The sequence below is a fragment of the Tursiops truncatus genome, chromosome 9, assembly GCF_011762595.2.
Source record: "Tursiops truncatus isolate mTurTru1 chromosome 9, mTurTru1.mat.Y, whole genome shotgun sequence".
Classification (NCBI taxonomy): Eukaryota; Metazoa; Chordata; class Mammalia; order Artiodactyla; family Delphinidae; genus Tursiops; species Tursiops truncatus.
Window position 1 is genome coordinate 33675483 of NC_047042.1, and position 25924 is coordinate 33701406.

The 25924-nt window shown below is 35.5% G+C and overlaps 1 protein-coding gene across 2 annotated transcripts in view; it reads left to right on the forward strand.

Moving 5' to 3' along the window:
• TMEM196 (transmembrane protein 196) overlaps positions 1-25924 on the forward strand; it is a 289255-nt gene that overhangs the window by 255857 nt on the left and 7474 nt on the right. For both annotated transcript variants that reach the window (XM_073809642.1, XM_073809644.1), the window contains 3 exons: positions 19114-19170; positions 23179-23433; positions 24590-24663. In XM_073809642.1, coding sequence (XP_073665743.1) covers positions 19114-19170; positions 23179-23433; positions 24590-24663 — 386 coding nt within the window. The remainder of the gene's footprint in view (positions 1-19113; positions 19171-23178; positions 23434-24589; positions 24664-25924) is intronic.

Sequence of the window (25924 nt, forward strand, 5' to 3'; positions counted from 1 at the left end):
AGTTTCTACTTATAAAGTATAATATGGAAAGAGCTAATCAAAATATTTCTCTCCTTGGCTTCAAGTTCCCACCATGTGAATGACACTGCTCTGGATTATTATCAAGGGTTCTGACATATACATAAAACACGAAAATGGTGTTTTCCCCATATGGATACTAAATTTTGCATGTAAAACCCACCCAAGTTGTAAGTTAGAATTTAAATGGATGCCCTTTGGGATTTTGTAACAATTCAAATATGTCATTCACATGGTGGGAACTTAAAGCCAAGGAGGGAAGTATTTTGATTAGCTCTTTCCATATTGTACTTTATAAGTAGATCCTTCTCTGTTTTAAAGAAGGGTTGCCTCTGCTGTCTTACTTTCCATCTTTTTCATATTCATTAACTCCTCTAAATGCTAAACCATAGGCTAAGCCTTATGTGGTGTGATCAGAACAAAGTTCTGGAAATACTAAGTGAAATATCCTATCATTTTGCATAAGTTTACTGTAGAGAATTGGGAAAATACAAAAGAACAAAAATGCCATTGAAATCACCAATGATTCCACCACTCAGAGATAGTGTCTATATTGTGGTATATTGCCTTAACTTTGCATGAAAATAATAATTTTTGCAATATAAACAGTGTGCATAAAGTTTTGCATTCCACTGTTTTGTTAAAACAGTGTTATAAGCATTTCATCATGACCTAACATATTCAAAGTAAACACAATTTTAAAGACTAAATTTTAGCTCTTTGGTCCAGTCCTCTGCTTTTAGATAGTTCCATACAGTTACTAAAGATTAATATTATCTACACCTCATAAAATAGATTTGCCTTTAGTAGACCGCTCCAACTTTCTACCTGACTTCAAATTGTCTTCTTTATCCTATAAACTGATTTCTTCTTATCTCTACATCAGAGAGTTGAGCGTCCTTAGAATTTTGATATTCCCTTTTGAGCTTGAAAATTAGAAGTCTTTCATAACTGCTTCTTTCCTTAGACATGATAATACCATTATCAGAGTCAGCATGAGACAGTGGAGAGTATGCATGCTGCAGAGGCAGCCAGTTCTGAATCTGAATCCTGATGCTGCCATTCATTAACTTTATATACCATCCAAGCATATCTTGGACAAGATCACTTATATTTTTCTCAACCTCAGTTTCTTCTTCTGTAAAATGGACTGGTTTGGTGGATCAAAACAACATGCTTGAAGTTTCTTGATTATTTTAAATGTGGATAAGTTAATACTCAATAAGTCAATGATTATAAGTCTCCCTCCACTTATGTTTTGATAAGCCCTCCTATGCATTCTTACCCAGCTCTGTCATCACCCTGTTTTGGCCAGCTACACGATAAATACCTTGAAAACCATAAGGCTGAATGGACGAAACTTCTCTATAGTAATTACGTATGGTCTTTATTCTAAAGGGAATCAAAGGACTTTAACTTAGGAGAGGCAGGATGGCATCCAAATAACATCCAAGACATCATCATCACTATCATAAAGCTACATGGGAGAAGAACTGGTAGAAGTAAATGCATTACATGAAAAGGTTAATTACTTGAAGGGAAAAAATTTTAAGAAATCACTCCCAGCTAAAGACTAGTATTTCTGTTGTAAATTGAAAAACAACCCTGTAAATTGATTGGTAGCTACTGCCATCAAGTGGTAGAAAAATATTTCTTCAGAGACAAGAATCCAATAGCCTTTAGGGGGGAAAGCTCTGTTATCACAATTTAGTAATTCCCCGTGGACCTGAATTTATTTCATCCCTTCCTATTGCATCATAACCACCCAAAATCTGATCTTCATTAAATGCCCAGCTGTCTTTGATTTCTATTACCACACTTCCAAAATATCTTCCTGTCCAAAGAGAAAATTTAAGGCTTATTTTGATGGCTGTCCCAAGGGCTTTGTCCAATACAGAAAGAAAAAAGAAATATAACTGCAATGAATGCTGACAGCGTTGGGGTAAAATCATGATTGGAAAATCCTAATGTAGTTCAGTCTCTAGAGTCAGAAAGATAGGTGTTTGAGTTCTGCCACATACCAGCTGTGTGATGTGGGAGAAGAAATGTTGGTCATAGGATCAGTTTTCTGACCTTGAAGACTCAATTAGATGATATATGTAAAACGTTTAGCCCAGAGGCTGGTATCCAGCAAGTGCTCCATAAATGTTAGCATGTTCTTTTATTACTATGACTATTATACTACATTTCCCTTCCCTAATCCTAAATAAATATTTATTGTCCTTGCAATTAGTACTAATATCATTCAACCCAACCCTAAAGAGGTTCAAGCTAAGAAGGTAAAATCCCTACAACAACAAACTTTGCCAACCATGCATGATAGGGCCGTTCTATGATTTGTCTAGCTCCAAAGAGAACTAGGCTGGGAACACAGGAATGAAGAAACCCTCTAAGTTCTAAATCTAGATCTGGCAGTCCTTCTTTCCTGCTGAGGTCATCAATGGTCATGACAATAAATAGCTCAGGACCCTGAGGACCCTAAAATGTCTTCTCTTTCATCAGAGAGAGATAGCATGGTGCCACATGTTTGTCACTGAACTCCAATTCTTTGAAAATTGATCATCTAGCCATGTGGTATATTACTCTCAACTAAAATGTCAGTATATTTCATAGGATCCTACTTCAACCCCTTGTCAAAACTGTGCCAACCGGTCCTCTGCATCCCAAGAGGTGGTCATTCAGTCACTCCCAAACATTTCCAAAGGGACCTCATTAATTTTATGAGGAAGCCTAAGCTACTTTGTGGACAGGTCTGTTCATTGGAAAAATTTCTCTGGTAATGAGTGGAAATCTTCATTCATGTAACTCCTATCCATTATTCTTGGTTCTAGAATTTAAATCTAAAAATAATAGGCAACATTTTATGCTATGCCCATTTCCCAGATAGGCTAAAGACCAGAATTTTGGACAATACTAGCTTCACCCTATGAATATGTGTATACTGCAGCACAAAATGTACCTGTTCATTTAAGTTCAAATAAGCTAAAAAAAATAGTTTATTTTTCAGCAATCATGCAATGTCATGGACAGATATTTTAGTGGTCTCAGCACTTTAAAAGAAATAAAAATAAAGATCCTCTGAGTTATTTGATTTTTAAAAATCTGAATAGAAATCGGAATGAAATGCAAAAGAGTCACCATTTTTATTAAATCAATTCACATAATTCTCCAAAGAATGATTTCAATTGGGAGCAGATGACCACAGAAGTGACCTCTGGCCCCTTGTCTCCTAAGACTTGATATCCTTTTGGAATCATCAGTATGGGGTCCTTCAAACAGGATGTGGGATGGAACACAGCCTGCATATTAAATGACTAATGCACCAGGAAGGGGACCATTTCCATGCATCTTACATTGCTTTGTTAATTTTGCTTTTGTATCCCTTGTTTTTTTATCAAGTTCTTTTGAAAACATCAGCTTATTTTAGTTGTGTTTAGGGGATAATAGAAAGGAATTTATTTTATGCTAGGTTTTATTTACAACTGAGCTGCAGATGTAGCTGGGAACCTCAAGCTAAGTATGATAGTGGCATTGAGGAAAAAGATAAAAAACTTCCAGGGGAAGGTTAAAGCTAGGGTGATAGTCATACTTATATAGTTGTCCTTCCTACCAGGGAGATTTTCCTAAAAAAGCTTTCCACTGGGGACATTTTATGCCTTGTCTATTAGAATCTTTTTGACAAGGTGCTTCTAATATACTTAGAGCTAATATGAAGTAGGGTGGAGTGCACAAAAACCAATGATATGGGAACCCCAGTTTTCAGTTTTCATTGAGCTTCTGCCACTGACTTGCTATGTGATTTTTTTTTGACATCTTAATTCCTCCATCCACAAAATGGAAATATTAAGGAGTTTTTTCAGCCTTCCCAGAAATACTGGGAGAGAGAGCCCAAATAGTAAGTGTTGCGAACTTCTGAAAAAGTAAACTATGGAAATTTGAGAATTTATACCAACAGAATACTTGAGAAACTGTTTCCATTCGGGGTTCTTTAACAGGAATCAAAATAAAGAGACTGGATGATGAGGATAAAGGTTCATCTGCTAAGACATCTTATAAACTTCCTTCCAGTAAGGCAAATAGTCTTTGAGCTGAAGAATATTGATGGAGAGTGCAGCATTTAATATTTTCTCCAAAGCCTATAACCCAAGTGTTTTTTTTTTTATGTTCCACAATTATTTCTTTTTGCCACATTATTATTTCTTCCTGTAATCTTTGTGGGGTTTTCAGTAAAAGCACACCTTAACTCCAGGAAATAGAAAATCTGTCAGGCTTAATTTTTCTGCTTCTTTAAGAGCCAACACTTATTGTCTGGCTGTGTTGAGAGTTTAAGTTATTTTTTATTCACAGTCGTATCATCTTATAATACTACAAAGACGTGTAAGTGTCTGTGCCACTACTGGCATAATAAAGTTTCTGAGTAATAAAGAAATGAATCAATGGAAGGCTGGAATAAGGGTTCAAAATTATTTTATGATGGTCTTCCTTATCCAGAGAAAGCCGAAAGCCATCCCATTTATAGCATAAATCAATGAAGCTCAGAAACCATCATTCAGAGCTCTTCTGAAACAATTCAGAAATGCAGCATCTTCCCTGGGCTTTTTATTAGCTTAAGTTTATAAATCTTCTTCACCACTATTGCACTTCAATTACAATGATTCCTTCCAAAATTTGGTCTTCAAAAACCTCACTCTCCAGATTCATTTCCTAGAATCTACTAGTTTTAATAGCCTGATTCATGTTCTTGTAAGATCGTACTTAAGATTTTTTAAGCAATGAGAAATTTATAATTGATTTTCAATTTTATGTTTTCTAATGACCTCTTTTGAGAATTGATGTACAAATCTCCCTATTTACCTTGTCAACGTTTTAGGGCTCTCTGCGAATCAGATTGAACCAGGTACAGGAAAGATGGTTGCCGGCATTTAAAAACGAGTTTAAAGTTAATTACATAGGTATGTGGAGAGAAGGGACACTTCACCCTTATAAATGTCAGGCGAGTTATAAATAGTGCTCTGCAACTCATTGGTTACCCATGGTTTATAGAAACACCTTATTCTAGTTCACCCTTTCCAATCTTTTGATTTTCACAGTCCTATTATGTATACTGACAAGCTCTGGCATAAATATATTCAGGAAGAAAACTGTAATTTCCTTCCTGATCCAAAATATTCATTATAAGAACTGGAGCAAACAGAGAAAGCCTGGCTAAGTAATATAAATTATAATACTGAACCACAGAGTGAAAATAAAATTTTCTGTGTTTATTTCACAAGACTAATCAACTGCTCCAGACTCTATTAAAAGAGACAGGGAGACAGAGAAAGTTGGGCAAGAAAACTTCCCTTTTGTTAATGCCCTGTAAAAAAGCAGTTCTCGCGGCTCTATGTGGAATACTGATAGCCCCACCTTTGCTTCAGTCTAGGTGTTCTTATCACCAGAAATGAATCATCATGGGAAACAGAGAAAAAAAAAAAAAGCTTAAAAGGCCTTAAAAGCCCCAATATACCACTATTTCTTTCTTTCTTTTTTTTTTTTTTTGTGGTATGCGGGCTTCTCACTGCTGTGGCCTCTCCTGTTGCGGAGCACAGGCCTAGCGGCCATGGCTCACAGGCCCAGCTGCTCCGCGGCATGTGGGATCTTCCCGGACAGGGGCACGAACCCACGTCCCCTGCATCGGCAGGCGGACTCTCTACCACTGCGCCACCAGGGAAGCCCACCACCATTTCTTGATGCGAGAAGTGAGTCTGCCAAAGATAAGCAAAGGCATAAAGTATCTCCAATAGGATCCAGAGAAAGGAACATCAGCTTCTTTTCCTCTGTGGCTGCTGATACGTATGAATAAAACACTCTTACTTCTGCTAGAGTTCTTCTGACAGCTGACTTAACACCTGGGAATGGAAACAGACATGTTTTCTATGAGAGTTTAAACCCTTCAGGAAAGAGAAGATTGGTTGACCATATAAGCCTAGGGAGTCTTCAGAGTCTTATATTAGACATCCATTCCTGCTCCCTTCGGGACTACTACTCCTATGCTAGGCTCCATAGGTGGCCAGTTCCTGGTAGGGCCAACTCATTTAAGCCAAACTAGAGAGTTAAATCATTCCTTTGATTCTACAGCTAAGGTTCTCAAATTATAGGAAGCATTAACAGTTACCTTGGAATTTATCCAAGATGCAGATTCTTGAACCCTGCACCACCAACATTTGATTCAAGAGGGGCTCATGACTGCACTTATAACAATTATCTCCATGTCATTATGATAAAAACGGCTTGTGGTTGTTATTCTTGGAAAAATTCTAGTCAGTGCTTTGTAACTCAGTCATTTCGGCTAAAGGGGGTCCAGTTGTTAAGACCACCAAAAGCGTATTCTCAGAGACTGTTCTTGGAGAAGAAAAAGGGAGGTAGCGTGAGCAGCTTTTACACACTGCCTAAATCGGAAGAGTGTTGGGGGAAATCTTGTTACTTGAAACTGGCTGGATACATATTCAGACGGGACTATTATGTGAAACATATGTCCTCAGATGGGGAGAACTCCCTTTATTTTGAGAGAGATCTTAACAAAGAATTTTAAGTAGAGGACATAAAGTCAGGATTATTTTAATTGTGGCATAAGCCCTAAGGTTTGATGGAGCTGTTTTTATGGATGCTACTCTGCCTGCCATAGTATTCTCTTTTTCCCCAGAAGGAACACATGAAGATAGTAATTACCTCCATTTAGTCATAGCCATTTCAGCACATCTCACTGCTTATAATCAAAAAATGAGGTACTCTCCTTGCTTTAGAATGTCTGCTTTCAGACGTGCTCGGCTTGCCAGGTGTAGTACAAGAAGACTTAAAAGAACCACAGAGTTAACAAAACAATTGACCTCTGTTTTTTAAAAAAAATTGTATTCTCATAATTTGATGTCCTGAAGCTTTTTGTGATGTCCTTTGATTGTGTTTACATTATTTGATCTTGACTGAATGAAAAGCGTCTGGATTTCTTCCAGGAGCAAATTTCTGAATGGGATTGGAATAGTGTGCATCAAGGTTGAAGGGTGATTAAAGGGGAAATTACATTATTATCACTCAGAACAGTTTACTATAGATCAGACCAGCGGATAGTAGGTAATAGCATTCAGATGAGAGTACTAAGACACTGCCCAACTTCTAATTTCTCCAAAGGGGAAAAAACTATTCTGGGTCTATTCTGAAGCCAAGCTTGGGGTTCTGAGAGAAAATGAATCAACACCTGCGGTATATACTCATTGGTTACTTTCCCAGATCATTTTCTCTCTCACAGAACTAAGAACACAAACTCATGTAATGTTATATGTCAATTATACAACAGTAAAAAAAGTTAAACATTTTTTTAAAAAAGAACACAACGTTTTCTAGTTTGGGAAGCTACTTCTCATCTTTCTTTCTTTTTTTTTTTTTTTTTACTTCTCATCTTTAAAAAGAAACTTCTGGCAGTTATCACTCAGTGCCAAGGTACTATCTTTTTCAGTGTTTTTGTTTGTTTGTTTTGTTTTGTTGTTGAAATGTCTACTTATGCTGACATCTCAAGAGCATCTGAGGTTTGAGAAGGAAATTTTTGAAACCCACAAAGCTACAGTTGTGACACTTAAAAGGTGAACACATCCAAATTATTTTCAAATGCTACCATTGATAAGAGAATTAACCTAATCTGATCAATCATGAGTGTTTCATAAAAACAAAAATTAATTCGATTTTATCCAATTGCACCCAGTTATGTCTTGGAATTGGCTAAATTTCATTAATTTCTGCCCTTCCCCATGCATACTGTAAATACATTAATGCATCCATCTACTAATTCATTCATTCAGTTCGAAATTCCATTATGTCATCTAGAAACTTTATTTCAACAGCACAGCTTTGTCTGAGGAGATATGGCAAAGTTGGATATAAAAATAGATGATCTCTCACCCTAAGAGTACCAGTAATGGCAAATGAAATAACACATTCAATTCCATTTTTGTAGTAATATGAGGTTCAAAACTGTTCTTTTGCTCCATTATCTCTTTTCTTCATTTACTTGTCCAACATGGAGCAAAATTCCCTTTTGTATTTTTTTTTTTTTTTTGCGGTACGCGGGCCTCTCCCTGTTGTGACCTCTCCCGTTGCAGAGCACAGGCTCCAAACGCGCAGGCTCAGTGGCCATGGCTCACAGGCCCAGCCGCTCCGCGGCATGTGGGATCTTCCCGGACCGGGGCACGAACCCGCGTCCCCTGCATCGGCAGGCGAATTCTCAACCACTGCGCCACCACGGAAGCCCAAAATTACCTTTTTTCAATCCATTTTTCTTCTGGAGGGTTGAGAGAATATCAAAATGCTTTGCAAAATAAAAGGTTTATTTCCGCTACTATTATGAATGTGTAGAACTGCAAAACCTTTTCTAAATAAAGATGAAATATGATGGTCGTTGAAGGTGAAGCTGCATCTACTTTAATATGTAGTGGTTTATGATTCGTTATACTTAACTGAGAATAAAACCACATTCAGCCTTCAATCACAATTATCCATGATTGGCTCCATTAATTTCTAAAGGACTGAACCCAATTCTTGTAAATTATTCTGTGGCACTTTTGGATTTGTGCCTGAAAGCTCTGACCGTAGCAGGTTCCAAACTCAGTTCACCAGGCAAAACCAGCCTTGCGTAAAAGCAAGCAAATGATGGCCTTAGTGCTGTGATTGAAGAGAGACTAGCACAGCTCCTTGGCTCCAGAATATGGGCTGCCATCCTCATTTCCAAATATGCATTCTGAAAACATATAGATTGGGGAGTTTTTGCTAGTTTTTTTTTTTTTTTTAATGCTCACAAGAGGCATGGAACTTTGAGTCATTCACCAATCTATATATCTGTTTATCTTGGCTGCTTAGTCACAAGACGGAAGTCATTCTCTAGTAAGGATGAATCTTCATGGGCTATTCTTTCCTAATACCTCACTAATAATTTGGCCTTGAGCAAAGAGGGGGCTACTCATTTAACTTTTTGAATAGGTAACACCTGTACATGGCTTAAAAATAAATAACCAAAAGTATTCAACGAAAAGTCTAGTCTCCTTTATCCAGCTGGCATCAGTTCTCCAGCCCACATAATCACAGCTACTCTATGTTTCTTACATGTTTTTCCAGAATTACCTTATGTGCGTAAGGGCAAATATGTACATAGATTATTAATATTTCTTGTCTTTTTATACAAAAAGTTTATTACATACACCATATTGCATCTTGCTTTTTTCATTTAACTATATATGGTAGAGAACTTTCCATATCAGTGTATAGAGAACATTCTCACGTTTTTAATAGATGCAGAGAAGTCCATTGAATTTAGTCAACTCTCTACTGACTGACCATTGAGATTGCTCCTCTTGTATTGTTGCTAACAATGCTAAAATAAATAATTTGACACTTAGATTGTTTTGCACACTTGCAGCTATATCTGATAAATTCTCAAATGCAGGATTACTGAGGCAAATGAGATATACAGATATGCTTGTATATGTGTGTGTATAATATATATGCATATATATATAAAATTTTGATAATTGTTGACAAGTTCTTCTCAGTAGAGTCTGTTTCAATCTGTCTTTCCACAAGCAATGTATGACAATCTGGTTATTTTTCCCAGTTTGTCACTTTAAACTTGTTCATAATTTTCTGCCATGTAGCAATTTTTTGCTTATTTTCTTGTTTTAATTTTTGAACAAATCAGTCTTTTATTTCATGGACTTTGTAACTTCAAAGTAATAAAATAATTCCTCTTCTAGTATTTTTATGATTTAGTTTTAAATTTAAATCATTAGTACATTAGGCTATTACCCTGTCATATAGTATAAAGTGTATATATCTAGTTTCACTTCTTTTTCCAGATGGATACACAGATGTCCAAACACCACTAACAAAATAGTCTGTTTTTTCATAAATGTTTAGAGATGACATTTTATTATATACTAAATTTCATATACATTCTATTTCTAGGTTTTATAATTCTTCTGTTCAGTTTTTCTGTTCATGTGTCAATGTCATTCTGTTTTAATTATTGAGAGTTTGTAATATGTTTTGATATCTGATGCTAACATTCACCCTCATTGCTCATCTTTTCCAGAGTTTTACTGACAAAGTTTAGGTATTCTTTTATATTAACTTTTGGATCATGTTTCCAGTTAAAAAATTGATCCTTTTGTTGTTTTTATTGAATTATGTTAAATTAACAAATTAGATTAGAAAGTACTAGCATATTTTTTATGTTAAAGCTTTTTATCCAAGATCATGTATTTTTCCATTTGTAAAAATATTCTATTACCTTATTTATTAGTGTTTTTAGGGTTTATTTTATTCATTAAAACTTGTATTATAAATGTATTTTTAAGAATTTTATTATTTCTTATTGAAAATGGGATTTCTTCCCTTACAGCCTCCAGTAGGATGTTGTTTGTCTACCTTAATTTATTAGTTTCCATATATTAATTTGTGCCTTGCTACCTTACTAAATCATCTTATTTTTTGTAGTGAATGTTAGAGTTGATTCTCTTGGAAATTTCATGAGTTAATCATACTGTCTGCAAACAATGATAGTTTTAACTCCTCTTTTCCAATTTTAATACCTTTAATTTCGTTCTACTATCCAATTGCATTGTCTAGTTATGTAGTAGCTCCATTCCAGTATTCAACAAAAGTAGTGATACTGGTCATACTGATTATGTACATGACTTATTGCTGCTGGTGTTGACCATGGTCACCTGGCTGAGGTAGTGTTTGTTAGATCTCTCCTCTGAGTTACTCTTTTTTCCCCCCTTTTCATATGATACTCTTTGGAAGGAAGTCTTTATGTGTGGAGCACACTTAGGGAGTGGACCACACCTCTCTGAGAGTGAGGTATCTACATAAAATATTTGGAATTTTTCTGCATAGATTTGTCTCTTCTCCATAGTTATTTATGTATTTATTTATCCAATCATTTATTTATATCAGTATGGCCCCATGAATATTTATTGTACTCATTGGTCACAATCTAATACTATTTTATTTATTTTGTTGCTCAAATTGTTCCAGCTTTAATCATTGGGAGCTCTTTCAATTGGCCTCTGTATCCCTCTGACAAACCTCAATCAGTGTGGGTTTTTTGTTTGTTTTTTGAGCATCTCCATACTTTCTGACACTATAGTATGCTCCTAGCCCACATCATATATTTTCTGCTGCATTCCAAGGAACACACATTTCTTTAAGGATTTGTGATTCCTTTTACTGGAGGACAGTTTTAGAAACCAAGAGCCGAGTGATAGGTGTGTTCTTTGCTACTAGTATCATTACATCTAGGCCCTCTCAGCTGACAGCAAGAAAATGTGTGTATACTAATGTGTATATTCACAGACCTATAAATAGTTCTACATGTAGCTATATTTATAAATATTAAGTTAAAAATTACTTCACACTGCTATCTACAATGCTAATCTGTTACCATATAGATCATTCTAGGCTGTTCCCCATGCTTATCTATAAACTCACGCTCCAATACTAAGAAACCTGTCTCCCACCGTCCATCATCCATTTAATATAATTGTTCAATTTTCGTATACATATATAGTAGGATCAGAATTGTTAATCAGTAACCCTGTAGGAAACAACTTTGTCCGACAGAGTATGGTGCTTATGTACAGTTTCTTTTGCCTTTACTTACTCAGGTCAGTATCTTTTCCCTCACCTCCTTCAGGGAAACCATTTCATACATTCATTGTTATACCATAGATTGCTTTGTCACATTCTGCATTCCATCCTGTGATTCCATGACCCTCAAAATGATTTTTTAAATTTGCGTGCATTAAGGTTTATTCTTTGTGCTGTGAAGTTCTGTGAGTTTTGACAAATGTGTAGTGTCATGTAACCGTAATTACAATGTAATACAGAAGAGTTTCACTGCCTTAAAAATATCCCCTAGTCACCTATTCAATTTCCTCTACCTTGCCTCAAACGCTGGAAACTACTGAGCTTTTCACTGTCTCTTTTGTTTACTTTTTTCAGGATGTCATATAATTGGAATCATATGGTATGCAGACTTTTTAGACTGGCTTTTTTCATTTAGCAGTATACATTTAAATTTCATACATGTCTTTGAGTATCTTGATACCTCATTTATTTTTTATCACTGAATAGTATTTCATTGTATGGATATACCTGGTTTATCCGTTCACCTATTGAAGGACACCTTGGTTGCTTCCAGTTTTTGTCAGTGATGAACAAAACTGCTATAACGTGGCAAATTAGATAGGTAAATACCTGAAGGCACAATTGTTAGATCATATGGAAAGACTATGTTTAGCTTTGTAAGGACTGCCATGCGGTCTTCCAAAGTAGCTGTACCATTTTCCACTCCTATAAGGAATGAATGAAAATTTCCATTGTTCCACACTACCAGCAACTGATATTTCCAGTTTATTTTAAATTTTAGTTATTCTAATAGCTGTGTAGTGGTATTTCATTGTTGTTTAAATTCATGAGTTTTTAACAATAAATGATGGCGAATATCTTTCCATATGTACCATCCTTAGATCTTCTTTGGACAGATGTCTGTTAAGATCTTTTCCCCAAGTGTTAATTCAGTTTTTTGGTTTTTATTGTTGATCATGTTTTTATTTCAACCTATTCCCTTGCAGTATTTTTCCAATGATGATTATTTGCATCAGTTTCTTTATTATGCCTATTTTCTTAATTCCCAACACAAAATTAGTCAGATTCTTCCGGATAATAGTGTATCATGCTCAATTCTAGATCTAGTTAACTAAAAGAAAACACAGAAAATTTAGGGAAGATTAGGATTTCTATTAAGAGAAAAATCTATCAGCAATGACGAAAGACACTGGGTAGAATAAGCTTAAAAATTATGAAAGAGTGCTCTCTGTTTCTGTGAACGATTAGAGACCAAACAGCCCTGACACTTTGAACTTATGTTACGAACAAGGACTTTGTGTTTCTCCCTTGAAGAGCACTTTATTTGGCTTCATATTTGTTGGTATCTCACTGAGAGTAATTAAGGGGAATATCACTGCTTCAATGAAGAGCTCTAAAATGAGTAGGCCTGCTGGCAAAGCACAGGTGAACATATTGAGTGCAATTCCAGACCATGAGAGCACATTGGAGTCACCTGCGAAGATTAAAATATTGATGCCTGAGTCCCAGCCTGGAGATCCTGATTCTTAATTGGCCAGGGAATCAGGAATTTTAAAAGCTAATAAGCAGCCAGGTTTGGGAATCACTGCCCTCGTCCATCTTGATAAACTTGATAAACTTTCCTCATTTTACACATATAAAATTGATAAACTTGATAAACTTTCCTCATTTTACACATATAATTGATACTGATACTGGAGTCACTAGAGAAATGGGATCCCAAAAGAAAAGAAGCCCATGACAGAGAGGACATCCTTAGGAGTCTAGCCAGGTGTCATGTAAGAAAGTCAAAATCATATCAGCACAGTATCAGGAAGACTATGAACTACTTTGGCATACTAGCATTTTGTGAGCTAAACTACAAAATAATCCTGTTAGACTTCAGTTATTATTCTTTAATAGGTGATTGAAGTAGAGTAAAAATATTCAAGAACTGGTGGTAACAAAACAAATCATCAAACTTTTAATTCAGGTACAAGGAGAAATATACCATTTTAATCAGAGAGATTTCTTTTGAATCAATTTCTCAACACTTATTATTTTTTGTGTGTTTTCCTAATAGTTTTTCTATATGTTTTAAAGAAACTGATTAATTTTGATGAAACTGTATAAATCAGTAAATGTTACCAAAGCATTAAGTTGAATTTGTGGTTCATCTCATTATCTTGAAGGGGAAAAAAGTACCATTTCTATTTTCAAATGTGTATATCTTCTGTAATTGGCTAGTGAATTTCAGTGAAAATTAATTCCCCTGAGGTGGTTAAATGTTACGTGAGAAAAATTTTAATAAGCTGTCTCAAAATAAGATTGGCCCACTGTCTTTCATAATCCCATCTGCCCAGCACTTTCTTGTTCTCCTAGCCAGCTGATAGAACCATTGCTTTTATCTGCTTCCATTACAACCATGATTCCCAAATTTTCCATTACATAATTTAAATAGAAATTCTACAATAGCCTTTTTTCTCTTAGTCCTTTCGCAAAATAAGCTTCTTGGACAGAAAGAAATAGTAATAAGGAAGTCATTAACTAGCATCTAGGTCAGGGCTGAAGGAGAAAGAGAGAGAGAGAGAGAGACATTGAGAGAAAGGGAAAACCAGTAAGGAAAGAGGTTTTCATTCATTTTAGGAAAGTTTTAACAAATCTTTTCCTCTTTACCTAGCAGAGTGTCTCTCCCTCTCTCTATTCTCCCTATTATTAGAGAAATTGAATACATTCACCTATGTTCTGATTGCTTTACATTACTGAAATTATTTACACCTACTTATTTTATAGTTTCACTTTATTTCCATTCATTTTTCAAGCTTTCCTGACATCTGTTGGTTCAATCTTTATTGTCGTTGTTGTATTTTTTTCTCCTTTTATTTTTCTGGTCTTTGATATTTTAATGCACAAATTCAAACTTCTACTTCTCTATCGATATCTGGCACATTAGTGCCTACAGTACTCTGCCAAATGATACAAGAATCTTAGAACATTTTACTTACATGCTCTTTAACTCTAACCCACCATCTCTCATGCCAACATCACCTGGGATATTCATTCTAAACTGATATTATTTTTTCTAATCAATACATTTCTATTTAAAATATTTCCTGTTTTGCTTTATTTTGTGCTCTTGCTACTTACTATATTTCTTTCTTAACTCATGTCTTCCCCTGTTTGTTTTCCTGAAGAACAACTTCTAGTTCTTTTAAGAGCTTCTAATTCTTTTAGACACTGTCATGTGAAATAATGTTTTGAAGCCTGTATTAGCTTCCTATTGCTGCTAGAACAAATTACCATAAACTTAGTGGCTTAAAATAACAGAAATTTATTCTGTCACAGTGCTGGGAGGCAGAAGTCTAAAATGGGTCTGCAGGGCTGCATTCTTTCTGGAGGCTCCAGGGGAGAATCCCATTTCCTTACCTTTCCAGTTTACAGAGGCCACCTACATCGTTTGCCTCATGGCTCTCTCCCCCCATCTTCAAAGCCAGCAGTGTAGCCTCTTCAAATATCTTTGTCTCTGTGTCTTCATATAACTTTCTTTTGACCTTCTTGTGTTCCTCTTAAGGGACCTATGATTACATTCAGCACCTACCTGATCCTACATTTAGCACAATGATCTCCTCATCTTGAGCTTCTTAATTTAATCACAACTGCCCAAGGCTTTTTTGCCATATAAGGTAACATTCATGGATTCTGGGGATTAGGATGTGTGTATATTGGGAGCCATTATTCAGCCTACCAGAGTTCTTTTGCCCAAATGAGCACATCTCTTTGTAATTTCTTGTGTAAATGAGAGATTGGCTGTATGTACAGCACAAATTCAAGTTTTTCTTTCAAAATCTTGTATTTTATCTTAATATCTTCTTTTAGGCTGTTAGTGTGAAAGGTGGAGTCATCCTGTTGAGGAATTGATTTTACTGTTAACAGTGATTATCTTTGGTGCATCAAGTCTTCAAATTCCATTAATGGAGGGCTGTGGTTACCTGAACTTTTTCAGTGTCAGTGCCTCACCCTCAGCTTTCCGTTGTCCCTGCTCACTTCTAGAAAAGTTATCAGTCTGTAGTTTATTCACTTTTTCTTACTGTTAAGGTGGTATTGCTTTAGCCTTTCTACGTCCTAAGCAACAGCAGAAGGCTCCATGGACCTTTCATTAAGAAAATCCACTCCAAATTTAGAATGCTATGTCCATAACAGCTCCATTTCATTCTACAATGAGGCACAGCCTAGAATGCTATGTCCATAACAGCTCCATTTCATTCTACAATGAGGCACAGCCTTAGTTATCTATTGAATTTAATCTAAATTGAAATCAAACAAATTCCACTTGGAGGACTTAACTAGTTTTATTGCATGGTTGCCCTTGATGCCCTATCATTAGATTGCTTCATTTATATAACTTCCTAGTAAGAGCAAAGCAAATAATTCTCCCTGGATTAAAATTAAAATTAAGCAAATAATTCTCCCCACCTTCTCAGGTATAATATAAAATTATATTTTCTCATGTAAAATTGTATACCTAATTCAGGATAGAGACAGAGATATAGATATCCAGCTATCAGTTTTACTTTTTTTTTTTTAACTAATTTGTTTTTCACTTGTTTCATAATTTCTGTAATGTGGGTCATCGTTCTGCATCCTGGATAAAGTTATGTTGAACAAAAATAGTATCTTGAAATACTATAACAGACTCCTTATATAGTAAGGTACACTTAATTTTAGACTGTGATGCAATCAACTAATCTTATAATTACTTTTATTACAACAAAAATTAACAAATGGCAAGGGTAAAGAGTGCAATTGTAGATGATGAAGTGTCATTGAATGCTTATGGCCGGATCTGCTAGCATAATGCAGTCTGCACTAACACTGAAAAATCCTTTTGAAAAGCATTCCCATTACATTATTAGAAATAAATTAACTTAGACACTTAAGCCTGAGATTTTATGTATGATCTGTGACCTTGATGTGTGACCTTGAGTAAGTCACTAAACCTGTCTGGACCGCTCGTTTCCCATCTTTTAAGATCCTTTGTGGTGCTATGACTTGGGGTAAAGTTAGCCAATAAAATAAGAGATTATTTACTGCTTTTTTGTGCTTCTTTTACTCTTTTCTGTAAACTGTGATGACTAAACTCAAGCCGGGATCCCTTAAAGCCTCCTCAGAATTGCATAATTTTGTATACTTCCCATTACATGGGTCTGTTTTTTCTCATGTTAGTTTTCTCTAAGGAGTGTGGATTTTGGATACCCAGCAGAAGTATTTACACTGCAGGCCTGCTTGAGAGTGGAAAAACATTGTTGGATTCCCTTCCTACTCTACCTTCCCCCTCCCCAAATTTCTTAGAGGTACAATAGGAAGAAGCAATTTTATTGCACTTAGTTTTTCCAACCAAGTGAATGGACAGTTACCTTGGAGAGCTCTGCTTATGGTCCTGAGGTCCCCTTGGGCTTTGTTGTGAATAAATAATGTCAATGTTTATAGATTTCAAAAAGATCCAAGGAACACAAAACTGCACTGCTTTCAAATTATTTCAAGAATGAGTTCTGGGTGAATGGACTTTCAGGGTGAATAATGGGTTAGTCAGGGAAGCAGGAGTAAGACATGCTGAATCTTTGATTTGGAGCTTGGAAGCACTGAGAGGCACGGAACTGGTCCAAACTGGAATGACTTGAGCATAACTTTGAAAGGTCTGAGATGGGATCAGTAAGAAAGAGTCCATATGAGGACAAGATCATCTAGACTTAGAATACAGAGAGGGGTGAGAAGTAGTCACTCAGAAGTTGCTTTTTAAGGCTTCTGAAAATTCTGCATGTATTTACATTTTATAAAGTTCTGAGTTTCTATCTGCTCATGGTTTTATGGTATGAAAATTATTCTGTTAGATCTATTTATATAGTATGTCAACACTTTGTCTGTTATATACTTTCTGAATATAATCCCAATTTTATTTTTTGCCTTTGAGAGTTATGGTATTTTTTACTAACAAAATTATAACTGTATGTGTTAGTATTTGTAAGTATTTTCCGTTTTGGTCTGTGACTTTGCTGCTATGTTTAGAAAATCCTTCCCACTTCTCTAAAATCATATAAATCTTTTACTTTATCATCTCCTACCACATTTTTTTTTATACATTTAAATGTTCAAACTGCTTTGTAGGCATTTGGTGTATGATGTTAGATGATGAAGATTAACAAATTGTCCCAATTACGTTTATTAAATAAATAGTTCTGATCTTTTCCCCATAAATTTGAAAGGTCATCTATATTATATACCAAATTCTTATATATCTTTGTGGTCCCTTATCTGTCTTGCTGCATCATTGCTTGCTTTATAATCATTTTGTTCCCCTGTATGGAAAGTTCCCTGTGAAGGTAAATTTTTATTACCTATTATTTTTATTTTTTTTTTCATTTTATTTTTTTTTATTTTTTGTCTTTTACCTATTATTTTTAATCAAATTTTGTTGGTGCTTCCCACAAGCATATTACTTATTTCAGATAATCCTTAGAGTATTTTGATGTGTATATTTTAAAATCTATTCATGTGTAAAATACTCAGTTAAAACCACTTATATTATTAGTTCTGACTTGAGATAGCAACGTTTAAAAGAAAAATCAAATGAAAACAAGCTTAACCATATTCAGTTTTCTTTGCTAATCTGAAAGCCCTTATTAATGAGTTTATTATTTTACTTATATGGTTTACTTCCAGCAAAAATATGCACAAATGGCCCTAAACGTTTCTCTCCAAATTAAACAATTTACCCCTTTCTGATAACCAAAATGTGTAATAGTGTGGAACTGGTAGACGATTTCATGCAGCTGCTTTTGCAAAGCAATTATGTCACCAATGTACTTATTTACAAGCAATTACATACCACTGATAGCTTCATCCTGTTGTGTTCTTCTGACATTTCTGGTAGAATGAGGAGGCAGCTATTTTACCTGACACAGTTTGAGAGGTACAAAGAATATCTCTACACAAAAAACACCTCCCTGTCTGATGCCTTCTCTTCCTCTAGCAGAGCCCACTGATTTCTAATTACTTAGTATGAAGGAATGTACCATACAGCCATACTAAAGAATGTATCATACCGGTTTTCTCCCGAGAAAATAGGAAGGGATAAGAAGACAGTGAAAGTAGACAGGAGGAACAAAACTCTAAATTCATCTACTTCATCCTTTTGCCTGGCGGTAAAACAGGTTCAAGTTGTGCTTAAATTCCACAATCACCTATATCAACTTTGCACAAAACTTTCATTAGAGTTTGCATTTTTATCCCTTACTATTCTAAAATCAGGTATTTTCCTTTTCAGCTTTTGATGGGAATGTAAAATTTTCAAGTTTCCCTGGAGAAAGTGTCATGAGTGAACTGTAAACTAAAAACTAGGAGTTCTCTTATCTTTGGATATGAAATAATTGTTATTCTTTTCCTTTTCAGTTTCTTCTTTGTGGCATATGTGGAATATTGTGCGCCAAAAAAAAATCTGGACTTGTCGTAAGTTTTTGCCTTGTTTGTATTGTGCATTGAAGTGTTTGAAATGTAAGAATTCAAAAAGGGAAATGATGACTAGCCAACTTTCATATCCTGAATGTTACTCATTTAGGATAAAAAGAAGACTGACAAATAAATCCTGGCTTTTTTCTTTTCAAAGAAAACCATCAAGATTATTATAGACTATGACAAAAGAAAGGAGAAGCTTTGATATACTCTTTAAATACATGAATCTGCAACCCTTAATGACCGCTGTGATGGCAGTCTCCACTTTTCGTTTATAGATTCCCAGACACTCACAAGAATCCTTCATTGAGCTGAAAAAGACAGAGCTTGAGTTCATGGGAAATTTAACTGTTTAGATATGGAACTGGGCCTAAAGATTACTAGCCTTGACTGTGAAGTTAATTTTGCAAAGCAGCAAAACAGCTGTGTTGTTATAGTTGTAGTTAATTCCCAAAGTTTTTTTATTTTATTTTATTTTATGACTGTGAATGCAAATGTAAGCGTTCTCAGAAGTTTTATGGTACTGCTGTGGGTTTTGGGGGTTGTGGAATACACTCCCAGTTCACTCTGATATTGGCTGGAGGAGGATTTCTGTGTGCTGCAGTGTGGATTTCCTACTGTCTTTCATGACATTTTTTGAGAGTTAGAAAGTAGGAAAAAGCATGTTTATTTTTTTGAGGACAATAGGAAATATCACAGACCTTTATAAGTTGGCAAAATATATTGTACAGGGACCCTAGAAAGTGGTCTTTGAGACTGAAAAAAGGAGAAGGGGACCAGGATACCAGGGAAGGGGAAGTATTGCAGTCATTTGTTCAACTCCTTTTTCTAATCACAGTTTTCTTTGTGAGACTACCTATTGCGACAAAAAGGGTGAAGCCCCCATTGCTTTAGATATGTGAGATGTAATTTTAAAAAATTACATTAAGGGAAACCTTTGGATAAAAATTTTTTTGGAGGCTTGTAATTTGCATTTGTGATTCTCCCATCACTCTTTACTATGGTTTGCTTTCTTTCTACGCTTTTCCTCTAGCAAAACTCTTCATGGCTATATAGTAACAATTTCTTGGAACATGGATGAAAGAAAAGGAAAGGAATAAAGGAGAGAAGGAACAAAAGAAGGAAAGAAGGAAAGAAAGGGGGAGGGAGGGAGGGGAAGTAATGAAAAGGGAGGGAGAGGAGAGGGAGAAAGGAGGAAGGGCGAGGGGTGGGCCGGGGAGGGGAGACATCTAAGTCAGTCTGGGCTGCTGTAACAAGGTACCATAGACTGGGTGGCTTACAAACAACAGAAATTTATTTCTCACAGTTCTGGAGGCTGGAAGTCCCAGATCAGGGTGCCAGCATAGTTGGATTCTAATAAGACTCTCTTCTGGGTTGCAAATTTCTGGCTGTGTTCTCACGTGGCAAAAGAGGGAAGCGGGCTGTCTAGAATCCCTTATAAAAACAGGGACCCCGTTCATGAGGGCTCCATTCTCATGACCTAATTATCTCCCAAAGGTTCTGCCTCCAGATACTATAATATTGGGGATTAGGCTTCAAATATGAATTTTGGAGGGACACAAACATTCAGTTCATAGAAGAAGGGAAGAGAAGGGATTTTTTTAAAGGCCACTAGCGTCTTTTCTGTTTTCCTAATTCTCTTATAAGTTATAAAAAAAAAAATTATAAGATCTAAGCTTTTTAGAAACTACCATCCACTTTATCCTCCTGTACCATCTGAGGTTCCCATAGATGACATTAACTGTCTAAGATTCTCTACCCTTTAATAAAATTATGTGAAAATTTCTCCACTCCAAATAACTCTAAAGTCTAGAATCTCTAGTCTGGTAAGATTTAACAATAGTATATGGTTATAAACTTGGTACAGATTTTAACGTTTTAATTCCTGAGTGAGAATGTTCTGTCTGCACATGTTAATGAAGTGTCATGCCTTTAAGGAATTAATGGCAATAACATCAGGAGAGATAGTGTTTTCCTGTAATAGTCTATTAAATTTGTTATTTATTTTATTAATTAACAGTAATTCATTATTTGAAGGCTAGAATGTAATATCTTTCCATATTTTCTGGGAATGAGTAAACACCAAAATATATTTCCAAGAAACAGCATGTCATTTGAATATACTTTAGAAGAAAATATAACTGATTGATTCTATTTGACATTGGGAGCTACAATTTCCCACTTGGGGTGATTCGTTGATTTGGTAATTGACATTCAATGCTATATTTCATCAACCATTAGAAGATTATACTCATCCATCACTGGGTTTTCAGTTTTGGTGATAAGTACAGAAAGAGAGACACAATGAGGAATGCTGAATTAAGTTAGAGAAAGAAAACAAACTACCTGTAGTTCATTCTGCCCATTGTTCTATTTCATACATCCATGGCCTTACCCTTTGCTGGGAACTACATGCACTTAGCCTAGATGAACTGTTGTCAAGGAGGCCTTATCTGAAACCCCTGGTTGGGCTACATTCCCCTGCTCCGTACTCCAAGGGCTACCTTTCATCCTTCTTTCTTAATATTTGCCATAATATGTTGGAACGTTGGATCTTCTCTCACACAAGGCTGCAGTGTTCTCAAGGGGAATAACTATGAGCTGTTCTTTTTTTTGTAATGACAACTGCTGCCTCACTCATGGCCTAACAGATGCTAGGTGCTCATTAAGTGTTTGCTAAAGTCAACTAACTGTCAACAGAAAATAATACCTAATAAAGTAAAATTAAATGCTAAAGTAAGTTATATAGCTGTTTTGCCCTGTGGACTTATGCCAAAGGAGATCAGTCAAGTCCAGGAATGCTTTCTGAGGAAGTTAGGACTAGATTTGTGTCAGTCTTCCATCTAGGGAACCAAGAAAGAAGCAAAATAATTTCCAGGAAATGAAAATATTATTGAAATGGGAATGAACAAGCTATACTGAGGGACAAGGGAGGTGAATAGAGTGGAGACAGTGTTCCAGAGAAAAATGGAAATAGGGTTGAATAATTAAATTAGTATCACACTATAAAGTATCATCAAAGCTCATGGGAGAATTTAGACTAGATACAAATACAGAATAAAATTATTAAAGCTATTGGAATATTAAATTAAATGTATTAAACATTTACTGCACAAAAGGCATTGTGTTGTGCTTGGTTCTGCCAGAGATCCTATGATATTTAGGTTGAATAAAAACCCCTAGCTCAAAAAAAAAAAAAACCCTAGCTCTATTAACAGAGACTCAGATCAAGGGAAGAGTAGGATCAAAAGCAAAGCTACATCCTGCGTTTCTCCATAGCAGTCAACCAAACAGTGGTTTTGGACTATCTATTGTGTGGTGTCACAGAGTAACAAAAGATTTGTAACATAAAGCACCAGTTCATAGAGGGTCCCTAAACTATCTCTTGGGAAAATAGATACTAAAACAATAAAATTCTTATAAATGAAAAAAAAAAAAAGGAGTTAACTAAATTCCCTAAGCTCACACAGCTAGAGAAGTACGGGGAGGTTTGAAGCTCATTGGAACTAATGACATTTCAGGGAGAAGACATTTAAATATTGGGGGGCGGGGGTGGGAATTAACAGAGAAACCGTAATTTGAGTCAAAAAATCTGGATTCAATTCTTAAATTTGAGTGTTAACTGCTCATCATTCATTTTCCAAATGTATATCACCTCTCAGAGGATAGCTTGGTGGGTTAATTGAAATGCATAGTAGCACGCAATAGATATTAAATATTATTTAAATCTGAATCTACCTAGAAGATAAATTTTGCTTACTTCAGAGTTTTCATAAGATGTATCCCTGGCCTTTATATAGTCAACTATTAATTCCTGAAACACTGTGGTCTACTCCCTCTCCATTGAGTCAGAGTGCAGGGAATCTTGGTGAAAAGAGAGCCCCTGTCCTCTAAGAAGCACCAAAAGCACCTTCTCTTTATTGTAACTCAGCCATCCTTGACGTGCAGCAGGTCGGTGCAGTGTGTTCCAGTCAGCTTTAACTCCCCCTCTCTTTTTCGTATCAGATGATCCTCTTTTCTGCCTGCTGCATCTGTGGACTCATTGGGGGCATCTTGAATTTTCAGTTCCTTCGGGCAGTGACAAAGAAGACCTCTTCCCTCTATCCCCTGCATCTCGCGTCCATGTCTCTTGCGTGCATTGGGATCGGGGGCTGCACCCTCTCTTCGTGGCTCACTTGTCGACTAGCCAGCTATGAACAGAGGAGGATGTTCTCAGAGAGGGAGCATTCTCTGCATCACTCTCATGAAATGGCTGAGAAAGTGAGTTTTGTACCTCTGCCTCTCATTGCTATCACATGAAGACTGCAGTCAAATCTAGGTGAATCAACTTGCAGCTTTAGATGAGAATTTAAGGAATTTGGATTTTATAAAAATTTGGCCCTATTGGACTAAGAATAGGAATTTTAAATTATTTTTTCCCTGTAATTCTGGGCACACCTATTTTTGACATAATTTTCTCTATCTATATAAAAACACAGCTCCTAAAATAGAACTAATAAAATATTGAATGTCTTATAAATATGGATTTTTAACGTATTGTACTGAGGAAAAACATAAACTAAAAACACTCTCAACTCAATAATATCAGTTTTAGAAATCCGATGGCTTCTCCTTTCTAACTCACCCCTTGTGCTTGTAAGTAGATGCATTTGATTATGTAAATTAGATTTTCACGCATAAAGGGGCCTTTTAATAAGGCAACAAAAAGCCCTGCCTATCAGTGCAGATATTACAATACACATAAAGCTTCATTTAATTCTCATCTAAGCTTCATGCATATTTGGGTAGCTTTGCCTGTATTTTAAATAATGTTCCTTGCATAATTGTTTCATGATACCCATTCAAACAAGAAGTTACATTTATTGCATCAAAGGACAAATGATATAGTGAGCTGTCCGTGTTTCTTCTACATTTTGCCCATATTTCTTAATTCAGCTCCTGCTACTGGATCCGTTAAGGAAAAGATAAAACATTTGTAAAATAAACTCACTAAGATAATGGCCACATCACATTTTACTTGATATCATGGAAATAAAATTGCATAACAACAGAATAGAAGAAAGAATAGCACGAGTTACAATTGCATACTTCTTTATAATGTGATTTTGAGAAAAAATATTCTGTAGTTTATGTGTTTCCCTTTCATATACAATTTATACACTCAAATAAGGAGAGTAGATGCTCTTAAATTGTTCCCAGAAAGCAATTTTAAACAGATCTACATGTATCCTTCAAAAAAGAATTAATAGTCCAAATAGCAGGACTGGTAATTTAAAGAAATGGATTGTTAAAAATAGGTTATCATTATATATTTGGATAATGGCTCTTTTGTGCTCTATTTTTATATTAGTGTGATTTAGGTTTCTGTGTCTATGCTTGTGCAATATTTATTGTATGATTGTTATATTTATATTAGAGATTGAGGGCTATTGAAATAACCGACTTGCCCAGCTGCCCGGTGGTGCACCCGACACCAGAGTTACCTACAAGGTACGCTGATTTCTAGGGAGTTACCATGTTGTAATGTCACTGCAGGAAGCACTGCCTCTTCTAGGAAGCCATGATGTCAGCAGATCAGTCTGGACTGATGCTGTGATATTGTTCCTCAAAGTATTGCTTTTGTGAGAACTACTTTGAGGACCTGATATAAACCAACATGGCAAAGTCTTGCAGCTTGAAAGTTGGTTGAGTATTTAAAATATTCAGCCTGCCTGTGAGCATCCAAACACATTTCTGCTTGGATGATTTGTGACTCCTTTATTCTCTGCTACATCATGATTCTGACTCGATATCATCATTCACAGACCAGAGTTTTGTTTTTAATAATACATGTGTCTGATAAAGGCAAACTTTGTATTGCTCTCATGCTAAAGCTGCATGAGTAGATAACTTAAGTTTGACACTAATACAGTAAAAATTCTGTATAAAAGCTTTCTTCTTATAAACCTATCTGATATGATACATTTCAAATTTATTTCCCATATTTTATACTTCTGAAAATAAATAGTCACCATTCTTGCTTTGGTTAAAAAATATAATAAGAAATACAGGGAGTCACACAGATATTATGGCCCAATTGCAGAAAGTATATCCACTTGCAAACAGTCACAGTTGGTCCTGCCCAAATTTAAAGTATAATCTTTTGCTAAATTGGACATGCCTATCTGCAAATAAACTGAAGATACTTGACCACTTAAAAACTAATTTTCACTGTTTTTTCCTACCAGTGATTTTTCTGTGTCCATATTAGGGTGACTTTAGTTAAGAAAATTCTTTCTTTCGGTAAGGTTTTTAAAAACTGGATTTTTTTCTTAATCCCACAATAAAAGTTTATACCTTAATTTTTTATGATTATTTTTAAGCTACTTTTTGAATGCAGAGTTATTTTAGGAGAAGTAAAGGCATCTATGAATCTTCTATAAATTCCTTAGAAAATTGTTTTTGTCCTACTAGAAGGAATAGAAATAGATGGATGAGTAAATTTTATTAAAGATCATTTTGGAGAGATCATTTCTATTTTTCTTGCCACCAGTAGTGAGTTTTTAAATGAACCTCAAATCAGGTATCTTATCAATAAACTTACCCTCAGCCGAATAACCCCAATGTATTATCAGACCTAATTTCACAGTATATATCTAGCAGAGACAGCCTCTCAGTTATAGTGAACCATTGCCAGACCGTAGAGGCTGGCTATTGGCGCCCAAAGAACTTCTCCACTTTTTGTCAGAGCTTTTACCCTAAACTGGTATGA